This window comes from Tamandua tetradactyla, chromosome 15 (assembly GCF_023851605.1).
Source record: "Tamandua tetradactyla isolate mTamTet1 chromosome 15, mTamTet1.pri, whole genome shotgun sequence".
Lineage (NCBI taxonomy): Eukaryota > Metazoa > Chordata > Mammalia > Pilosa > Myrmecophagidae > Tamandua > Tamandua tetradactyla.
Window position 1 is genome coordinate 25042956 of NC_135341.1, and position 21914 is coordinate 25064869.

Sequence of the window (21914 nt, forward strand, 5' to 3'; positions counted from 1 at the left end):
TATAGAGATAACTATTTAAAGTCATAGTCTTCAGTGAGACCACTTATGGGGAAAGGGAGGTAGGGAAAAGCAGAGAACTGAGACTCAAGCCAGTCACTCTGACATTTTCAGTTTGTGCCTGGAGGGAGGGCAAAACTTTCCAGCCAGACAGAAGGTGCTGTGAATGCAGATGCAAAGGCCCTGAAATGGACCAAGCTTGGAGTTCTTGGCTGGAGCCCCATATGATGGGACGATGTGGAATGAACATCTAATAGGAGTTATAGGGTTTAAGAAGCTGAGTTCTAGAGTCAGGATGCCTGGGTTCATGTACAGATGCTGCCCCTTACTAGGCCAGGCAACCTCTTTAACCTCTTTATGCCTCAGTTTCCTCATCTGTAATAGAGGGAAAATGCTACTACCTAAAGAATAGATGAAATGTATGCATTCTCCTTAGATCATGCTGAGCCCAAAGTGCTCAGTGCATGTCAGTTGTGATTATTATTGGAGGGAGAGTTATATGATCTGATTTATACTTTTAAATGATGCTGGATTGTCAGGGCTCAAGAGTAGAAGCAAAGAGACCATTAGGAGTTCTGTGGTTATCCAGGGGAGACATGGGCCTTTCCTCAAAGCTCAGGAAAGCCCCACTTTCCCTGATTTTTCCTTGATGAGTCACCATTGCTTCACTATGTCCTCTGAGCTGTGAGAGGCCATCAGGCCCCAAGCCCCACTTTCCCTGATTTTTCCTTGATGAGTCACCATTGCTTCACTATGTCCTCTGAGCTGTGAGAGGCCATCAGGCCCCAAGCCCCACTTTCTCTGATTTTTCCTTGATGAGTCACCATTGCTTCACTATGTTCTCTGAGCTGTGAGAGGCCATCAGGCCCTTACTTTGCACCTAGCCTGGGAAAATGTCCTGTATTGTAATTTATCTTGCATCTCCAGGACTGGATCATGAACCCCTCAGAACAAAGGTCCTGTCTTGCTGCTTTTCTTCCTTAACTCTACTCTCAGGTACTAATCAGGGTATGATGGTGATAATGCATATTCATCACCCCCAACAAAGAGAAGAACAGCAATCTATTTCAGCACACCAGGGGAACATATGTAAACCACAGCACATTTACTAGGACACTCTATTTGTAGACCATGGGAACAGAGAATCTGCGGGGTGCTGGCCTGAATGCTGTTAGAGACCAGCCAGGAGGAAGGTCCTTTCCCAGAGTGGGGCTTCCAGCCCATGCTAAAGGCATGACTCCACAGCGGGCATTCAGAGTTTTCAGTTAATTGAAATCCTGTGGATATATGCAAAAAAAAGGCTGGGCAGGCAATCCCGAATCATCTTTGAGGTCACAGCACCAAACTCGGCTGGGTTAGCACACATAGCTATTAAAGAAGGAATGTGTTCCATCGCTGAGATGAGACTCATAAGGGCTTTAATGGGCTTCATTATATTCATCTGTCCATCTATCACTTCTTCTCCATGGCTCACCACTTGACTCCAGAAACGGGAACACCCCCTAGCTAATTAGATTTATCCTAATCTTCTTTATGCCCCATCAAACCTCTTAGAGGCCATCTGTGAGTTTAGAGTTCGGACCCTTAAGAATTATGCTAATCAGTCTCTTTCTAATTTAAACTGTTCATCAGATGACCACAATTTGAAACTTCTTGCTGTGACAAATGGGAATCCATTGTAAGATCCTGTGCTAATTTTAAACACCCTCATCCTCTGAAGTACCACATCACAGACCAATTCCAAGAAAACAGTTGGGTGAAGAGTATAGGACCTTTGAGCCCAGGCAAGAAGTAAGGAAAACAGAGTCAGTGTCAGGGATAAGTTTAATCAGTTTGTACGATTAGGAGGAAATTATTTGCTTTCATTTGTAGACTCAGAAGGAAGGCCAGAACTATTGAATTTGGGAACAGAATGTGCATTTCAGTGGTGCAGTCTCTGATGTGTAAAATGCAGAGAAGAATGAATTCATTGAAGTTGGTGCCAAGAGGAAAATTATTTACCACTGGATTTTCAAGCCCTCTGGTCTGCATGAGTTTATGGCCTGGTCTTTAGTGGCTGATGTGGAAAGTTAATTGGTAGGAAGGACATTTGCTGACATAACATATTGAAGTTCACTGCGAACCCTAAAGACCTGAAGGCCCTTAGTGAGGGTCAATAGGAATTAGGGGGTCAAAACAGAGTGCTTAGTGGAAAGATTGATGCCACATTAATTACTTGTTGAATGGACAATCAGCTGAATCTTAACTGGGAACTATAGCCTAGAGCAACACTTCTCAAACTTTAACGAGCGTACAAGTCTTAGAGATCTTGTAAACATAGAGTTTGTGAATCAATATGTCTTGGGTGGAGCCTAAGAGTCTGCGTCTCTGGCATCTCTAATGAGCTCCCAGGTGATACGAAGCTGCTTGTCTGTAGACCACCCTCAGTGTAACAGGAGAGGTTAAAAGTTTGGGCTGGAAACTGGGCTCAGTTAAATAGCTGGATTTTTAGTCTTGGCTACAACAGACAGGAAAAAGGGTAATGAGATAAAAATGTGCAATTGCAACACACATAGTTGGTACCAATGTGACTAATGTTTATTGAGAACCTACTATGTCTGAAGCACTATTTTAAGAACTTTACATTAATCAATTCATTTAATCTTTCTACCAATGCTGTAGGGTAGGTATAGTTATCTCTGTTTACAGATGCAGCAATTGAGGCTCAGAACTGAAAATCAGTAGAGATATGATTTAAACCCAGGCAGTCCAACTGAGAACAAGCGCTCTGGAACAGGGGTCAGCAAGCTTTTACTGTGAAAAGCTAGATAGTAAATACTTTAGTTTTGCAGGCCACATAGTCTACCTCAACTATTCAACTCTCCCTTGTAGTGAAAAGCAGTATAGACAATCCATAAACAAATTAGTATAGCTAAATTCCAACAAAACTTTATTTACAGATAGGTGCTGGGCCATATTTGACCAATGGGCTGCTGTTTGCCAACCCCTCTTCTTTACCACTGTCCTAGACCAGTGCTCCTCACACTTTTAATCAGCACTATCCTATGCAAATATATGTGAACCACATATGTGACTTTAAATATTCTAGTAGCCACTTTAAAAAAGGTGAATTTAATTTCAATAAGATATTTTATTTAACCCAATATATCCAAAATATTATTACTTCAGGGGGTAATTAATATAAAAATTATTAATGAGATGTTTTGCATTCTTTTTCTTTGCACCAAATTTTCTAATCTGATGCATGTTTTACACTTACAGCACATCTCATTTCAAACTACCCACATTTCAAGTGCCCAATAGCTACATGACTACTACTACTGGTAGTGGCTCCTTTGTCATATAATATGATTAGACAGTGATGCTTTAAAGCAAGTGCTGGGATGGGGCCTCAGATTCTATACGTCTCTCAAGCCCCAGGGTGATGGTGATCTGCACACCACACTTTGAAATCCAGGCCCCAGGCTGCTTCTCTCACACTGGGAGAGACCTGGGGAGGGGGTAGGCAATTCAGGGTGGTCCAGGAAGGCTTCCCTGAAGAGGCTACATTTAAATTGAGACCAGAGTCTAAGAAGCCAGCTAAGAGAAGAGCAGTTGGAAAAAATATGCCCCAAGCAGGATAAAAAAAAAAATGCCACTGAATTTCACTTGTAAAAATGGTTAAAATGGCAAACTTTAACATATATATCCAAAATTTAAAAATAAATGTAAAAAATGGGGATACCAACATCCACCTTCTTGGGTAATCAGGTAGTCATGAGGATTAATGAACTAATATTTGTAAAGTATATAATACTGTACACAGTAGGCACTCACTGTTGCATAAACACCCTCATTTGAGTTGCATATGCTCCTTTCAGCTACCCTTCAGAAGAGACAGGGATAGCCCTAGTATGCTTTCCAATTAGCAGTATAGGTGACGAAACTGAGATGCAAGGAATAGAGGAGTCCTAGATCTCCAGTCCAAGTCTTCTTATTCCAAATTCATTTAACACGCACACACTTTACATCTCCTCGGCGCAGGGTGCCGATCTGCTAGGCGACTAAAAATGAATGAAACACAGTAGAGCTCCCACAGTGGTAGAGACAGTTATGTTAACATAGAAATGAAAGCCAGCATTTGAGGGGACAAACTCTCCTGATCAAAGTTGTACAGTAGCACATTACATATTTTAGTAGGGTCATGAAGTTGCCGGGCCCCTTAGAAACATCGGTATCCTTTGTGAGTTTTTAAGCTATGACCTACGGGCCTCTGAGCGTACGTAAACCTTCTAAAGTTTCACAGTGTAAAGTGCATGAGGATGTGTTTGCGTGCAGACATTTTTCTAAGGAAAGGGGCCATCTCTTTAATCAGATTCTCAAGATGCTGGCATATAAAAAATAATAAGAACTTCTGTTCTAGGGGAATTTAGATGTAATTTACAAAAATTCTCAATAATGAGAAACCCATGTCTTGAATGTGAGTTGCTCATAGACATGTAGACATGTCTAGTCTAAAAGGAGGAAAGCAACCCTCCTGAAGACTCTCCTTAGTGCCTGGGGGACAGTTCTTGCATTATTCTTTGTAAACAGTACCAGTGACTTGCTGGGCAGGGAGGTGGTTGACCTTGAGGTAATTATTTCGCGGCTCAGAGCTCCTCTTCTGTCTAGTGGAGGAGCAGGATGACACCTTCTGCTACAAGGTGCTTGAGGGGAATCAAAGGCTCTGGATTAACCACTGTATACATACCGCATGGAACAGGACCTTAAGGAAAATGGACTTCCTTCCTTTGCCTGATATTAGGTTTTCTCCTGGTTTCATTCCAGTAGAAGTTCTTGGGGAGTTGTCTGACTTGTCTTTTTTCTTCTTATTTCCATACTTTCCCTCCTGGGCGCAGGTTGCATCTCTTCATAAGAAATATTCTCATTCCATGTTCTATGGCCTTTATGAGTCCAGCTTGTTCTGTCTTGTATTCTTTGCATTTCTTATGGCTCCTAGGGAAAGCATGCCTACCCTTTCTTCTATGATTCTATTCATTGAGTCATGCCATTTTGATTTATTTCTCCCTGCAGCTTTCATAATTGGCAAATTGATATTTTGGCCCATTATTCTTTTATGTTAGATGTGAAAAGAGAACAGAACAACAATGCTGTCCTCCGTTCTAAGAAAAGGTAAATTCTGTGCTGTCCTAAAAAACTGAAAAGCAGGTACTTCCATTATATTAAAAAAAAACAAAAACAAAAACATGGAAATAGCCACCACCTGGTCTGACTCTTAATTTAAAAACTTTAAAATGAGAGTGGCCCTTCAGCCATTTCCTGGGATTTGTTGTATTGATTCTCTTGGCCCTCCTGAGCAAAGCAGTGGGGTGAGGGTAAGCGGCATAGCTTTAGAGTCAGAACAGCCTGTGAACTCCAATCCTGCCATGTGCTAGCAGAGTGGCTTTGGAAACATTACTTAACTTTTCTGAGCCTTGACATCTATAGAATGGAGAGTAGGAGTAAGCATACATACTACATACAATTATTATGATGATTAAATGAGATAATCTACCAAAAAAGGTTTAACATGGTGCCTGGCACATGGTAAGATCTCAATTAATGGTTACTATTAGTGTGGCAATTTAGCATCCAGAATTCAACCAGAAACTGTGAACTTTTCTCACCTGCAAGTCTGAGTTTTTTGATGTTTATTTTGCCTCCCCTTTTCTTTCCTTTTTCATTAACCCTAAGGGAAACATAATTGGGAAAGGAAAAGAACAGATCAATCAAAGCATAGGAAGCTCTGCCATTTGCCCATCAGAACTCTTTATACTTTAATACTTACTCAGCCTGATCTTATATTAGTAATACAGAATCACATATGTAAAAATACACAAAAACTTACTATTTCAGTCCAGTCTGTAGCATATTTTTTTGAGAAGCTATCTTAAATAGCAGAATGATTTTATTTGAAGGGAAACCTGGACATTAAAATAATTGTCAGATGGCCATTTTTTAAAAAAATCAAGACTAACTTCCTCTCTGAGAAAACTTGTTATTGGAATCAAACTGGCAGCATAATCTGCAAATTCCATGTGTACTGCTATAGTATCTGAAACATAATTATCAAACTTAAGTGAATTAGACTAGTGCTTAGAAAATCTGGCCTGGCAGCTTGTGGTAAGTAATTATATATACTGATTAAAAATGTAATACACGGTGAGCAAAAGGCAAAGGAAACGCCATTTGATGCAGCCTGTGCACAAACACAATTAAGAGGCCAAGTAGAAGTGTGCCCACAATGAGGGGGCACTTTGTGGAAACTGGTAGGCATCATGCCAAGTCTTCTGCAGAGAGGGGCACAGATGCCTGCCTCACTCAATGGAAAGTGTGGGTGACTCCACAGGGCCAGTTCAGTAGGGAATTGGCTATGGTTCTCGCTGGTTGACAGATCACCTGGAGCGCATTCCAAACCGTGGCCTGATGCTTCAGCCTGTCAGGTCTGTTTTTGCTCAAACTTTTCCCTCAAATGATAATTAGCTGTGGAAAAGAACCAGTTTCCTTGGTGATTTTTTAGCCTCTGAAAAAATGAAATTGTCATTAATTATGAGACATCAACCTCTGAGCAGACACAAACCCTTCTGCTTACTGTGTGGTTTTCTCATCAAGTATCCTTGAAAGAGGGAAAACCCCATTGGGGATCCAGAGGCAAAGACAGAGGATATCAAAGATTTGGCTCTCCACCGAGATTCTCATAAGCTTATTGCACCATAAAACCTTGACTAAAGTTAGTTAAATTTTCAAATTGATGAGGACGACAAAGAAATCTTATTTTGTCCTGTGTTTCCTTTATACTGTGTGAAGTCTCTATTTCTGCCATACTATTATGACATATGGTTTAGAGAACATAAAACACTCCTTTGAGGACTGAGGATATTTGTAACTGCTTCATCTTTCTGAATATCTATTATGGTTAACTTATTGGGTCAAAAAACATTTAGTGGATATCTACTATGTGTCTAGTTCTGATTGTGTAAGATCAATGCCAAGGTATTAGATTGAACTGTATGACACTGACATTTAGAAAGGTAAATATCTCTAATAGACATAGTTTTGCCTTCATGGAACCTATAGTTTAGTGGGGGAGATAGACAAATTAGGAAGCATGCATAGTACAATAACTGTCCTGAAATGGAATCACATAGTAGGGCCACCTACTTCAGCCTTGGGGGAGCAAGGGAAGCAGTGTATTTCATGCAGAGAAAATAGTATGTGCAAAGGACTGTTGGTAAGAGAGAAAGCTGGGTATTAGAGAACTGCTTCTATTTAAATGGGCAGAAGCAGAATGCACAAAGTATGGAAAGAGAGCGTAAAATGCTAAGTAAGGGCCTATCATACCACAAAAGCTATGTCAAGGACCAATAACCCAGGGGCCAGAGCATGAGAGGTCAAGGGTTATGAGATTGAGCTAGAACTGCCTTAGGCCACTATCTAGAATTTAATTTCTGCTTTTAAAATAAGAGAACCCCCAGTAGATGTTTCTTCAATCATGGTGTTCCAATTCAGAGACTAGATGTAGGCCACTCCCATTATATTTAGTTGAAGGCACTTTTTTGTGAAAAAGTATGTTGAGGTTTTCACAAGACTCAAGCAATTCTCCTGGGCCTCTGTTTCCTTCTCTGTGAAATGAGGTTAACAACATTGGGCCTCTACCTATGTCAAAGTTGATCAAATGAGAGATTGTATGGAAATGTGCTTTAAAAGGCAAATTTTAAACCCCTCAGCCTAGCCTGTTTTGCTTAGCAAGTGTTAGGTAGTATCATATGAAAAGAAGATACAGGTTAAGGGGGTGAGTTCTAGAGTCCCAAGCATGCATGAGCTGTAAAATCACATCTCTGAGCCTCAACTTCCTCATCTGCAGATGGAAATGGCAGCACCATGAGGCAGGTGCTCTCAGGAGAGCATCTTTGCATCATGCCTTGTGCAGTACCAGGCAGAAGGCAAGACCTTGGGAAAGCTCCATTTACAGCAACAGCAGCCACATCATATGCCATCGTTATTCTTGGGCTCCCACCCTTTGATGCTTGCACTTCCCTAGAGCAGAGGGGTCCCCAACATTGAACTGAGGGCATCTCCTTCAGTCAGGAACAATAGTCCGTTTTCCATACAGCAGTATTTGTTTCCTGGATTTAGCTACCTCTTGGCTGAAGGATGAAGTCCTGGCCCTAACTCCCTATCATAAGGAGAGGAGCTCTCTCTCCACCCAAAGCCCAAAGAACCATTTGCAAAGTGAAAGGACAGTCAATTAATGGGCTGTTTTGCCCTGAGGTACAAAAAGTTAGTTTGCCTGGCTTTGAAATGTTTAATTTGGGCATCTGGTAGACACAGCCTGAGTAACCAATTTGGAATACTCCCAATATTGTACTGACATATTGGCTACTCGGCTTCAGTCTGATATGAATGAACTGGCGTTGGTTATCACCAAAACCAAGATTTAAAGAGAGAGAGGAGAAAAATAGTTTGAGAATTCATGGCTATTTTCCACTTGTAGTCTGTTTCCTCCCCAAGTAGCAACCAGTGCACTCTCTGTCGCCCCCAGTGGTGGACAGCAGAAATGCAGACAGAGCCGCAAGGCCGTGAGCACATAGCCTTGGTGTGGGAATCAACAAAAACAAAAAGGCTGAGAGAGATTATGAAGTGTGGAAAGGATGTGAAACTTATGTTACTACTACAGACATTAAAATCCAGGTATAAGACATAAGAACAAATTTATGGAGAAGAAAAGGTTTGGATGACTCACAGACATACGCCTCTTAAGGCGGAACAATTCTGATTAAGAACAGCAGCCTGTGTGAAGCATTCTACCCCAAACAGATCCGAGGGGTAATCCAGTGAAAGGATACATCAGTTTCAGACATCTGGAATCCAGTTTATGACGTCAGCGCTTTCACACGGGAAATTCTACTACTTCATAACTCTTCCGGGAATTCTGCACATGGAAGCTAAGGAGCTGTCGTGAGGGAAATCGCAGTCATCTTCTATTGTATAATCCTGCATGTTGTCCGAGGATGGCCACCTTTTGTTTGTTTTCATTCAAGACCTTCTTTGAATTACTTCGTTATTTTAAGTAGTTATGTTTAATGACTAATAAATAGTCATTTATTTAGTGCAAACCTGTAGCCCCAAACAAAAGCCAAGGCCTTCGTGAAATCCTACATCAAATCATATTCCTTCCCCTGCCTCGCATGTGCAGTATTCCAAAGAGCAGTCACCATTGCCTTGCTTCCCTTTTTTTTTTTTTTACATAGTTTTAGGCACTGCTGGACAGTCCTAAAAAGTAAATTTTTTTTCTATCTTTATAAAAAAACATGATGCTGAATATTATCTTTGGGGACATTTTTTTCTTTGTAATGTATTGAGATTCCATCCACGTGGTTTGTGTCACTGTTGTATATGTGTACTGATCACTGTGTAATGTTCAATTGTACAACTATGTATCTGTATATTCATCTGTTCTCTGATGGACACTTGACCATTTCTGGATTTTTGCTATTTTGTTAAGAAAAAGCAGCATTGAACTTTCTCATATGTGTCTTCTCTTGTGAACGTGCAAGAATGTCTCTCAGTTACCTATCTGGGAGTAGCATTTGTTTGCTGTTAGTTTTAAATCTGGGTCTGGGTGGAGGTCAGGTGTGACGCAACAAGAGACTAACCCCATAACGCACGAGAAAAGTCAGTTTATTGCTCATAGGTCCCAGAGCCAGAACGCTACCATGAGGGGTTGACAGAAAGCACTATGGGCCTGTGCCTTTGTTGTGGTCCAGGGGTGGCGGTTAGATTTTCTGCAGGAATAGAGAATTGGTTAGTTTAAAGCAAATGTGAATGGAAAGGGAAAGGGATAGGAATGAGGGTCTGAAGGTAGTAGGAATGGTCTGCTTATCATTTGGGAACCGCTGTGGGTTTGGAGTAAGACGTTTGAAGCATGTGTGGGTAGTGGCCACAGAAGTGGGCTTGAGCTCTGGAGGGCTGGAAAGCTTTTCATTACCTGGGCCAAAGGTCAGGGTTGAGACAAGTGGCTTAGCCGAAGAAGGTGGATGCTGAAGCAGGACACAAAAATTTTGATGGTTATGACAATATTGCTGGATTATAGGTATTGTGATTGGAAAACAGTTGGCATTCCCTCCTAAAGCTGGCAAGCAGGTGGTTCCAGTATACCCTGTCACCGGAAACGCCGGAGTGAGCCTCATGAGCCAGACTCCCTAAGCCCCGGGATTGCCGATTGAAGTGCACAGCAAACTCGCCAAAATTAGAAAGTGTGATTTTACATTAACTTGACCGCAACAGGAAGGCAGAAAGGCAGTTATCTATTTTTAGAATTATATAACTTGCTTGAAATAATGTTCTCCAGTTTTAAAGTCTTCTTTCGATATGGTAGCAAGTTTAGTCTGAAGGCATGTGGGAAATAGAGGAGTCAATGATAACTCTAGGTTTTTGGCCTGAGGAACTGAGGGAATGTCGTTGCTGGTTTGGAGTGGTGAGAAAGGGAAAGACAAGAGTTTTTTAGGGTGTACCTACTCTAGGCTTTGATGATAAACCAGGAGGAGAAGGGTATGAGCTATTTGAGGTCAGGGATTATATCTTTATGCATGTCTGTATCTGCCTTTCTAGCAACTCCTCAGAAATTATTATATATATATATAAAACAGCTTTATTGAGCTATAATTCACATACAAGTCACCCCACTTAACTATACAATTCAATGGTTTTGTCCTTTCAACCAACTAAGTCCCCTTAAACCCCAAACTGCATTGAGGTGAGATTAATTAAAAGATTAGGACTCACTTTTTATGGGTTTTTCATTCATGAGGTTATAATTCCCAAAAATATTTTCAACTTTAATGGACATATAAGATACTAATTTTTCAGAAGTCAAACCCAGGCTTGGCTCTTTCTCCAGTGCTTCTTGAAAACCTCAGTACAGTAATAATTGAGAGATTAGATGAATAATAGGAAGGTGAAAAAAAGAGGGTGTCTTTTTTTCTAGCTTAATTATTCAATGAAATAATCATGAACCTGGTGTAGGATTTAGTTTCCTACTGTGATGTAGTGTGTGTGTGTGTGCTGTGTGCATGTGTGTGCACATGTTTGCAGTTTGCTTTATACCTCACTTTTTGGGCCTGATTTCTGGATTATGGTCACTTACGGGTTATAAAAAATAACAAGTTGCACCCATAATAAGGAGATCTCAGTTTCCTTCCTTTTAAATAGTCTCTATTAAAAGAAAAGGGTTTAAAATCTTCTATGACAAAGATCTGCTGTCATTAGTGGTAAGCTTAGCACTTCAGCCACATTCAAGATTTTATATCTTCATTAAAGAATGTTTTGAAGTAAAATAGAGACAGGCACTTGGAAAGTTTGGCTCCTAATTTGTTGGTACAGCTATTATGGCCCAGTTCCTCTGACGGGCATTGGTACAGCTCCGTTGTAAGGTAATGGATTTATGGATGGGGGAGTGTATATTCCAGTGTGAATATCTGCTTCAGAAGAGGGAGTTTTCTAAACAGGGACAGGATGAGCTCGTAGAAAGAAGGAACCCTGATCATTTCAGCAGAGTGGTGAGTTCCTTGGAATATAGTTTTTGTAAGAGTCATTTTTTTCATCTGCCAACACATGGGTCCTAGTGCCAAGTACCTTATCTGTCTGGATGGTGCTAAGGTAGTTCTTTTAACTCTGCCAAAACAAATGGGGAGCACATGGGCAGAAGTTTGTGAGATCAGCCTGCATCCTTGCTGCTCCATGTTGGTCAATGCTTGTGCAAATAGCTTGTAGATTTCCTGCTTCTCCATGGAAAGTTCCAATTAGTAGGGTCTGATGTTAAGGTGATGGAGAGGCCCAGTTCACAAAACCAGAGACATGAAGTGTCATTGCCCATGTTCAAAGGCAAAGCCATGGCCAGCTCTTCTGGGCTGTCTTCTTCACCTTCAGCCTTCTGAGTGTGGACTTACTACATTTTCACCTGATTAATATTCTTTTCCACCTCCTACAAAGTAGGTGCTTAATTCGAGGGATGTGAAGGAACAAATCATTCAGTCTCTCTTCTCTTCTAGCACTTGTGCCTTTAGTGTTCAGGAAAAAGAAGACCTACCCACTTCTCGACCTCATCTCTTACCCTTCAGTCACTTCAAAGACCATGCAAACACCTCTTGCTTACCTCAGGATTTTGCACTTGCTGATCCCCTCAGCTTAACTGTCACCTCTTCAAAGCAGCCTTCTCTGACCATGTTTTCTGAAACAGGCCCCCTGTCAGTCTCTCACATTACACTTGGTACTTATAGAGCTGTTTAGTTGCTAATTGCCTGCCTTCACTCTAGAATGTAAGCCTCTTAAGAACACTAACCTTTTCAGCTTCCTCTCCACTGAGCCGTGTAATCCAACCTACTGGCACGTGGTGGACATATTAATATTTGTTGATTAATCAAATGGGTTCTGCAGAGAAATGAGCTACAAATGATGGTGGGACATGGATTGTGCAACTCCCCAACATAGTTCAACTTCTGCAAGTAAGTTTTTATCTTGAGGGACCTATTGCTGCTGCCTGGAAACTATGTTGAGAAGGATTTTGAGGCCATGTCTGTGATTGCACATTATTGGCTGTCCACTGTGCACTCTTCTCTCACCTGGTAGTGTTTACTTATGCTCTCATAGTGAAGACATTCCACCCTACTTAGGGAGAGTTATCTTGCCTGGGCTGTACTGTCAAGGGCTCTGTAAGGTGTCTTTGACAAAAAGGCCCATTGTAGCAGGAGCAAATATAAAACAAAATGTTCAAAGGTTCACATGAAAGTGGAAATTGGCCCTATGCCTTTTGCCATTCCTCGTTCTGAGCACTACAGGTTGATATGAATGCTTTTGCTCAAACACCAGTATACGAACACGGGGGAGAAAAGCTTATAGAATGTGACTGGCCAAGGAAATTGCTTTTTGAATAAATGTTTCCTTCTCCCAAGTTTGTTCCATCACAAACCTCACTTTCAGAAGGAGTTTCATTTCATTTCTCAGTGAGTATGTTTTTAAAAACAGGAGGCTGGAGAAAATCAAACTGGTGGAAATCTCTAGTCCCTGTTGCTTCACCGATCCCCTCCCCACTGAAAACCCAGCAGAGCTCAGATGGGATGGAGCATGGGACAAGGTGCTGCAAATCAGCAATGACTTGCTGAGAACTACCCAAGATGCAATCGGCCCCTCAGCCCTTTGTCAGAGGAGGTGCCCAGCTGGTCTGCTCCGAGCTTGGAGGTCGATGTCTGTTTGCAACCTCTGTTTCTTTTCTGCCCTGCTTCATTACCCATGTCTTCAGGTGTCACCCAACAGAAAGCTCCTGAGAACTTGGGATCCTGGAGTGCACTAGGAACCAGAAAACTCTATTTCTAATCCAAACAAATACCATTCTAATTAGCCACATGATGTTGGCCAAGTCTATTTAAGTTCCTAGGAGACTCGGGTGTTTCACCTGGAAGACGGGATTGATGAGCTTGCACAGTCAGCATGTTGAAAGGGAAGGTTAACAACACATTTGACAAATCTTTCTTGAAAACATACTCTGCAAGTAGTGAGGAGACAAAGATGGATATGACTGTGATTTGGTCATTTCTACCGTAAACATTAGAACAAGACAGGAAACTTTTCACCAAATTAGATACTGTTGAGGGCTTATAATTAGAAGAACAAAGAACCACTGAGTGAGCACAACTGACTTCTCTGCCAAACCCTGGTAGTCATGCTACTGTAGCAATGGGATATTCACCTCAAGTGCCAAACAGACACCCAACTATGAGCAAGATCAGGTCCACTCCTTACAAACTTGAGGCTCACAATACTAGGCTAAGAGGAAATTTTAGCAATGGTATGTGTGCCGAATAAGTTTACACTTCACTCTGTCTGTGTCAATGATCCTCAATGCAGTGAATCAAATATTGACCCTCCAGTAGCTCCTCATAACCCAGTTCCCAAGTCCTTTTGTTCCCCAGCTGACCTTGCATCGTATTATATAAAAGGTCTAAACCATGACCAGCCAGGAAGCAGTGAGGCAGATCCAGGAGACCCTAACTCAGGGTTAGTTTTCTGAGATATACATTTTAGGTTAGCCTCCCTGGCTGTCCCCTGACAAGGGACTCCTTTGATGTTTTCATTGAAATCACATCTGCACAGAGCAGGAGTTGCACTGCTCTCTGCTGAGCTGTCCTAACAAGCTTTTGATGGAAACTGCAAACTTTAATGTGCAACCAATTAAAGTGATTTTCTGATAGCAGGTGTGTACTCTAGCAAACCTGAAATACTCACCTTGGTTTGTTCAGGTTTTATAGGATATGTGGGATGCTCTGAAGACCATTCTCACAGTACAGTCATTTGAATAGTACCTAGTCCAAATTGTGAGGCTGGCAAAGTTTCATCTGCTGCCTAGGCAATCGGCTTGACAATGTGATACTTTAATGTATAATTGGATAAGCAATTGGGTTCTGTTATAGTACGGTGGTTTGGCATAATTATTTTCCAGGGCTGTGATTTTCTAGTTAATACATACTTTTGGGGGTTACAAATTCTTAAACATCAACACTCTATGCTCCTTGGAATTGGGATGCCACTAATTAATGTAAGAGCTTATTTCAGCATTTTGGCCCCACAGGACGTGCAGAAACTTTTGTTTTTACTCAAGCAAATTATGCTTGAGTCAAAGCTTCGGCAGCTAGCCAAAAGGTGAATGCTTTCTTGATTACTTGAATTTCTCTCTGGAAGGGGCAAAGAACTGGGCTTTGGAAATTTCTCAGTGAACAGAGGAAACCAGAGATAATTTGGTTGCACTTAGAGCTCTCACAACCTAGCCTTTAGTTAGGGCTACAGCTCACGGGATCTGTTGCATAGAGGGAGATGAAGAAAAAAACAAAAGGAGGTGATGAACATATTTTTGCAAAAAGAAATATGTGAAGGAAAACCTTCAGGGATTTTAAGGAAGCAGAGGTGTCAACCAGGGCTACGTGGTTTAGAAATGCGGCCTCAAGTGAAAACAAGGAGTGGTTCAAGGGGACACCTGGACTGTCCATGTGGGTGACAATCTGCTCGAAGCCATGCCAAGAAAGGAGGCTCAGTGTCTGGGGAGAAAATGTGCTGAAAGGATGCTGGCCGCATGGGTATGTATGTGCAAGAAAGTGAGAAAGCATCCAGAATTGTGAAATATCACTGAACACCCACAGGAATGGGCCAGGGAAGGCTGCTTGGGGATTTGGGAAGTCTATGATTGAGGAGAGGTATATATTGGGCAGGAACAGAGTGATTTGCACACTGGTTCAGAGCTGTCTTGGCAAAGGGACCAGCATCACAGGGGAAAGAGACCCAATTACAGTAAGGGACTAGTCCCTCTCCCTAACTCCACTCTAAATTATGAGAAATTGAGCTCCCCTTTCCCTCATTACTGCCATTTCCTCTTCCATGCCACCCAACCTCTCATGGTTTTCCCTGCAGTAACTTGTTCATCTCTGAGCCATTCTCCAGCCAGGCTGCTCTTTGTGAAAAGGTATTCTCATCCTTTTACTTCCCCACTTTGAACCCTTTAATATCTTCTTATTGCACCAAAAATAAAATTCCAAACTTCTTAGCAGTACCCACCCATAGGCTACAAACGAGCTGCTATCTGCCGAATGCACAGTTTCTTGTTCACTCCTCTGGCCAGTTACTAAACCACCCAGCTTCCTTTTTCCTCAGGGTTTCTGTACTTGCTCTTTCTTCCCTCTGCTTGAAATACTCTTCCTCCCAGCTCTTTGCTTAACTGAAACTCTTTCTTATTGCTCATGCCTTGCCTTAAATGTCAGCACTTCAGTGAAGACTTCCTACAAAGCCCTCCCTACTTGCAGTGCTATCATTCCTAAAAATCATTGCAATCTGTTTTCTTCAAAGTGCTTACAATATGAAATTAGTTTGGCCCCCAATCTTATGTAAAAAAAAAAAACTTCTAAATCCTTGTTTTTTTTTAAGTCAACTGCAGACTACTTCCCCCATCAAAAATAACTCTCTTTTTCACAGGTATTCTGAGAGTAGTTTGTTGGTGCTTCTACACCAGCACCGGCTTGTATTAAATGATGGATGTATGGCAAGACCCCAGGAGCCAAAGATTTTGGGCTTGTTCATCTTTGTGTCTGTCATAAGACCTTAGAACACTGACTGGAATATATCATGTGCTCAACACATGCTTGGTGGTTTGAACTGAAAGTATCAGAGACTAGGATCTTGAAATTTAAGAATTTACTTCCTTATTCAGTGCAAGTATTTCCCTTTGAGACTTTCTTTATACAAACTCTTGTCTCAACAGAACCATCAACCCACAAGAAATGGTTTAAGTTCTCTGTTCTTTATATTGTTTTATAAGCCCAAAAACAATGAAATATATTAATAGATTTGATAACAATATCCAAGTTTATTTTCAGCCACTTGCTACTTTAAGAAGTGGCATAAAATACTGATATTAAATTGTTTTTCCATCCTTTGAAAACAATTTGGTATTTTACTTAATGTTACCTCCAAATTCTGAAAGACATTTAAATTACTGTACATCATTTCTCCGAGCAGATTCCATTGCAGAGCTCTAAAACATCAATAGCCAAGGCAGTCTGAGAATTACATCAGAGAATTAATCATTCCCTCATATACCATATGATAACATACTCAATGCACAGGAGAGAGCACGATGCCACAATCAACACAAATCAGTGCTTCAGTCAGAAATCCTGTTAACACTACTTTCCCTAAAAATCATTTCAGGCAAATAAAATGGGAAGACTGCAGCTACTTTCATTTTTTTTTTTTTTAAATCTCTTTTCAAAGCAGTGTAGAAATAGAATTCCCTTCAAGGAGCCATCACATTCTTCAGTCTGTTGAATGTGAATCAAGACTTTGGTTCAGGTTTTTGCAAACTTGAGTCACTTTGGTGTATGGTTCCCTCCAGAGGAAAGAGGTGTCCGTGAAAACGGTTTCAATTGTTACTGTGACATTGGAAGGAAATGGATATGTATTACATCAGCTATGGCGCTGAGCATTTTCACAGCGAACGGAGTCACAGTTAACTTATGGGACTTAACTGCAGGGAGGAGAGATGGAGAACTATAATTCTGAACCTCAGACACCATCAATTGGAAGAAGCACTATTATTTTATGTACTAAGAAAGAAAAACACTGCCAATGAATTTAAGACACACTGTTGATTGCAGGACATGCTTTGATTTCAGAGATATTAAAATGTGAAAAACTGTATTTTAGAATCAGTGAGCTATGGAATTTAAATAGTGCAGGTGATTTGCTCTGCAGTCCACACGATGAGAATAGGCCTTGGAGGGTGCAAAATGGGAGCCTCAAATCTGGTAGTGCCCCTGATGGTCTTTTCTGTTTCTCCTGGGATTCAGAGATACGCAGGTTTGGGGACACCTAGCTACCAAATGTAAGCTAAGTACTTCAGTACTTCCTTTGGTACCTTTCTAAGAGGTTTCCTAGGTCAGGCTGTTAGAAATAAACTTGAATTTCAGCTAAACAAAGACTAGTATTTAACCTAAGTATGATCCAAATACTACACGAAACATGCATTCCCAAAAAAAAAAAAAAAAAAAAAAAAAAAAAGAGAGGGAAGAGGGAAGGAGGGAAGGAGGGAGGGAGGAAGGGAAGTGAGCATCCTGTATTTTTATTTGCCTAATCTGGCATCCCTACTCCCATGGTCAGTTTGACTGCATTTGACCTTCACCATGTGCTTTTACTTTAGAACCTCAGCCCTTACCTGGAAGGAGCCTTCATTATACCTTATTCATTCCTTCCAATGACCTTGAGAGTTAGGGATGGCTAATTTAGAGATGAAGGAGCTAAATTTCCTCCTCTGACTTGGAAGTTTTTTAGATTGGTTGGTTTGGATATGGATTCTGTCCATAGTTTCTAATCCTTTTAGAGGGTGGTTAAAAGCCAAAAGATATAGATCCTTAGGAAACCATGAAGACGGTAAAGACAGTTTTTCACCTAGAAACAGCCTTTGGTGTTGGTCAGCATTTCATTGCCATCAGGACAGTGGAGCTAGCCTAATAGTAACATTAATAGTCATGGCAAGAACAGTAGCAGCAGCAGCAGCTAACGCTTTAGCAGCACTTACTCCACGTCTGGCACATCACTGTTTACAACTCCTGCTACTCCCATCTTAGAGAAGGGGAGACTGAGGCACAAAGCAGGTTAGGGAGCTTGCGCTTCTCAATGTCTGGACTTAAACGCCATCTCCTTAGAAAGCCTTTGCTGGATGCTCCCTAGAGAATCCACTCTTGCTCATCACTATCACACACATTCTTTTTTTGATAGCACTTACGATAACATGAAACCAAGCTGACTTTTCAAATGCCTCTCAAGGTTAGCCTGCCCAGCACCCTTCCTCCCTGGTAGAGCTCATCTGTCTGGTAAAACCATCTGGTGTCTCTCTACCTGGGTGCCCCAGTGAAGATAGTCAAGGGCTCTGTCTTGTTCCTGCTCTCGTTCCAGTGCTGAGTCCCTGGCATTGTAGGGACAGACTAAATATCTGCTGTCTTAACAAAGGGTCACCACCTTTCCCATGGGACCCTTAAGAGAATCTGAAAGGTCCATCTAAAGTGAAATGCCTCCACTAAAGCTCACCCAAGGCAAACAGCAAAGCCTTTTGGATAAGCCACTGCTGATCCAAGAATTTCACCTGAGGCTAAAGGGGTTTCTCTCCCTTGCTGGGCTGCACCCAGCAGGTTCTTAGGTTGCCTCAAGGAAGTGTAGTATTACTCCAAACCCAATGGGTTTAATTTCCAGGTCACCTGGAGGCTCTTCTAAGATACAAGTCTTGCCCACCAGGGCCTCTCCTGGGCTCCCCATTCCTACAGAGACTGAAAACCCATTGAAAGGCTCCTTTCTAAACTGGGTGAACATCCTAGTATGGCTGGGAATGCCGCCTTATAGCCCAGACACCCCTTTGACAGAGGCGTAAACAGAAGAAAAGCGATTCAAGAGCAGGGGTTACAATGGACAGCCTGTTTGACAGATCACAGACAATAGACTTCAAAGCAAAATTAAGATTTCCGTATGAGTGTGAGCTATAGCTACACACTCACACACTCCTCCCAATACTGCGTTTGGGAGTTGATTGCACCTTGGCGTCTTTCAACAAGTTTTTAAAAATACCCAAACCCAGGTTACCTCTGGACCAATGAAATAATGATCTCTCAGGTGGGACCCAGGAATCAGTCTTTTTTAAAACCTCCTCGGTGAGACCAATTGGTAGCCTGCGCTGAGCACCACTGTGTCCCAAAGAGAGTCACCTATTTTCATCTGGGGCTTTTAGGAAGGAAACCTCCTAAGTTTTTAAAACCGTACATAACAGGCCTTTGCAAACATGGTTAGCTTTTGTTTTATTTATTTCCTATTTCTCATAAACAACTTCTAAGCATTGGCACAATGTTGCCATCTGTGAGGCATACGACAATAACAGACGGTCGCCTAATAACCAGGAAGACATTGACATTTGGAGGCTCTAAATTATCTGGATTCATCTGGTATGATCTGCGTTGATGAGGCCACTTAGTGCTTGATTTCTGTGCCTTTCAGTGGGAGCCCCAGAAGTGGGAAGGCCCTATTTTCTTGGCTTTGCACTTGTTCTTTGCCATCCTATTGAATTGCTACGAGATGGATTCATAACAGACCTAAAGCAAGCACCAAAATGAAAATTAGTTCTCGAATAGAAGAACGGCAATACCGTTTGACTCGCCTGTAGCAATTGCGTCATAGCTGCTCTGCAAGGAAGGAAATGACTTCCTAATGTCGTTTTCTTCCACTAAGGAGAATTAAATCTATGTGACAAAATGTAAAACCAGCATGCTGGCAGCCAAAATCTGAAGGGAAGATCCATGACCCTCATAAACCTCTTTGTGGCCTGGTTATATGCTAATGAACCTCATTTAGGTTCAAACTTACCCGGAGTGGAAATAGAGCTCAGCTGGAAAGCAAAGCTATTGTTCTCTCATTGTTTTGCCTTCTGTATCAAAGTCTGCTATGAAATAAATGGGGAAATTTCTCCCCATCTGCTGCCAGCTGCCAGCATGGGGGTCTCTGGCTTAGATTTAGAGCGTTTGGAGCCTGACATACCAAACGCGACTATTTTAGCTGGGAGTATTTTTTGCTGAGACAAGATTCTTCTCAAAGGATCTGGCTTTTGTGGGGGTACACTTGATGGAGTGAGGCAGCAGTATCTGTGGAATTGTTCGCTTATTGGTGGCACAGTTTTATCTGTACCTCTAGGATCATCAAAAGGCAAAATTCTTGGGGACTGCCCCAAATCACTCCTGGCACTATCATTAAATTGTTGGGTGACCTTGGGCAAGTTGAATGAACCTCAAACTCTTTAACCTCAGGGTTAAGGAGGGCCTGCCCTATGGGTTCTTTTAAAGAGTAAATGAACTATAATATGTGTCTTAGAAACCATCTCTCATATTATGAACACTGGTGGTAATTGGTGCTCTCAAATCATTTTGCCTCAATTTCCTCATAAGACTGAACACAAAATACTTCACTGTGAGGAATTTATACCTTCAGCATTGTACAACCTGCAGAGTCACACACAGGATTAACAAATTTAGTTAATAACATTGAATTGCAAGGGGAGATTAAGGGGAGAAGATGAGCTCTTTCAACGAAGAGTGGTCTGAAGACATCCTATCTCTTTCCAATAGAATGGCAAGTTTACTCACTCTATATGTAAATCTGAGACATATACAAGATTTAAAAACAAATAAATATGGGTCTCTGAAGGATTTAAAAATGATTCAGTTGACTAAGACCAATTGCTAAGTTTTTGATAAGTTGTTTTCTCACATAATTTCTTTTGTCATTTGTCAGTCTGAAGCCTCTTTTAATGTGTACCTCTTATTTCTTACTCAGTACCAATGGCCCTTGCATTATTATCACAATTTTAGGGAGGGGGGGCTATTTTGGTTCACTGAACAAAACTCAGAGCTCATATAAGAGGGGCTAAGCCAAATAGTCGTAACCACATGAAGGCTTGGAGGAATGGTCATGGGTATGCGATGCTTTGACAAGCTCCATGCCTTCAGGGTCTGGGAAGTAAAATAAAGAAATGGAGTCCACTAAGAGTAGCAGAGATTATAGGGGACGCCGGACCCATCTCTCCCCCAATCAGGGAAGCAGCCCCTCAGCAGCTAATTACAAGTCATCAAATGGGCCAGTGTAAGAATCTGGCTATTTAATTAGAGAAACTCTCTATTTTAAAATGTTGGCAATTAAGCAATTAAAAGCCACACAGTCTACAGGGCTCTAATTTGTTAACTCTGTTCCGTCCTCTTCCCATGACACGTGTTCAAGGTTATTGCAAGGACTCATTAATAAGCCTCTTCCATTTGTTTCTTCAAAAGCTCCAGAAGCATGACAAGGAGGAGGAGGCCACCCCATCCTCTTGGAGATCAGAGGAGGAAATGGCTTCAGAAGCTGCTGCACTGCGGGTCTACTTTCAGTGACACCGGTAAATGCTGTGTAAGTCATCATCCTCGAGACCCTCCAGGAGGCCTCAGGAAAGGGGTGCCCTGCTGAGGATGGGGGCACCAGAAAGCAACTTCACTAACATCCTTGAGTGGTGGCTGCAAAAGGTGTAAAAGCTAGAGTGGAGGAAATCCTGGTCCTTGAGGCACTTGTCCCAATCCCTTTGTCTCCTTTCCCTCCCGACCTCCACATCTACCTCCAGATAACTCCCCAACCACCATCACCCCCAACCTCCAGTCCTGTCCTTTTCCAAACCAGTCTGCACACATCAGTCAGGGATAGTTTTCAATGTACACCCAATTGTTTTCAAAGGTCACAACCTTGAGGAGACTGTTCATAACCTCAGGCTAAATCCCCATTCTACATTAGTCTACAAG

At 41.7% G+C, this 21914-nt stretch overlaps 1 protein-coding gene and 1 long non-coding RNA gene across 11 annotated transcripts in view; one reads left to right on the forward strand and one right to left on the reverse strand.

The window, feature by feature from the left end:
* LOC143656985 (uncharacterized) overlaps positions 1 to 8905 on the reverse strand; it is a 110771-nt gene extending 101866 nt beyond the window's left edge. For 2 of the 4 annotated variants that reach the window (XR_013162677.1, XR_013162676.1), the window contains exons 1-2: positions 8759 to 8898; positions 5643 to 5704 (exon numbers count right to left, since the gene is read on the reverse strand). This is a non-coding gene — a long non-coding RNA (uncharacterized LOC143656985). Of the gene's footprint in view, positions 1 to 5642; positions 5705 to 8758 lie in introns of all 4 variants that reach the window. The other 2 variants (XR_013162678.1, XR_013162675.1) reach the window with 2 other exon arrangements.
* FHIT (fragile histidine triad diadenosine triphosphatase) overlaps positions 1 to 21914 on the forward strand; it is a 1619043-nt gene that overhangs the window by 1572035 nt on the left and 25094 nt on the right. For all 7 annotated transcript variants that reach the window (XM_077128814.1, XM_077128815.1, XM_077128813.1 and 4 more), the window contains one exon: positions 21414 to 21531. In XM_077128814.1, coding sequence (XP_076984929.1) covers positions 21414 to 21515 — 102 coding nt within the window. In that variant the 3' untranslated portion in view covers positions 21516 to 21531. The remainder of the gene's footprint in view (positions 1 to 21413; positions 21532 to 21914) is intronic.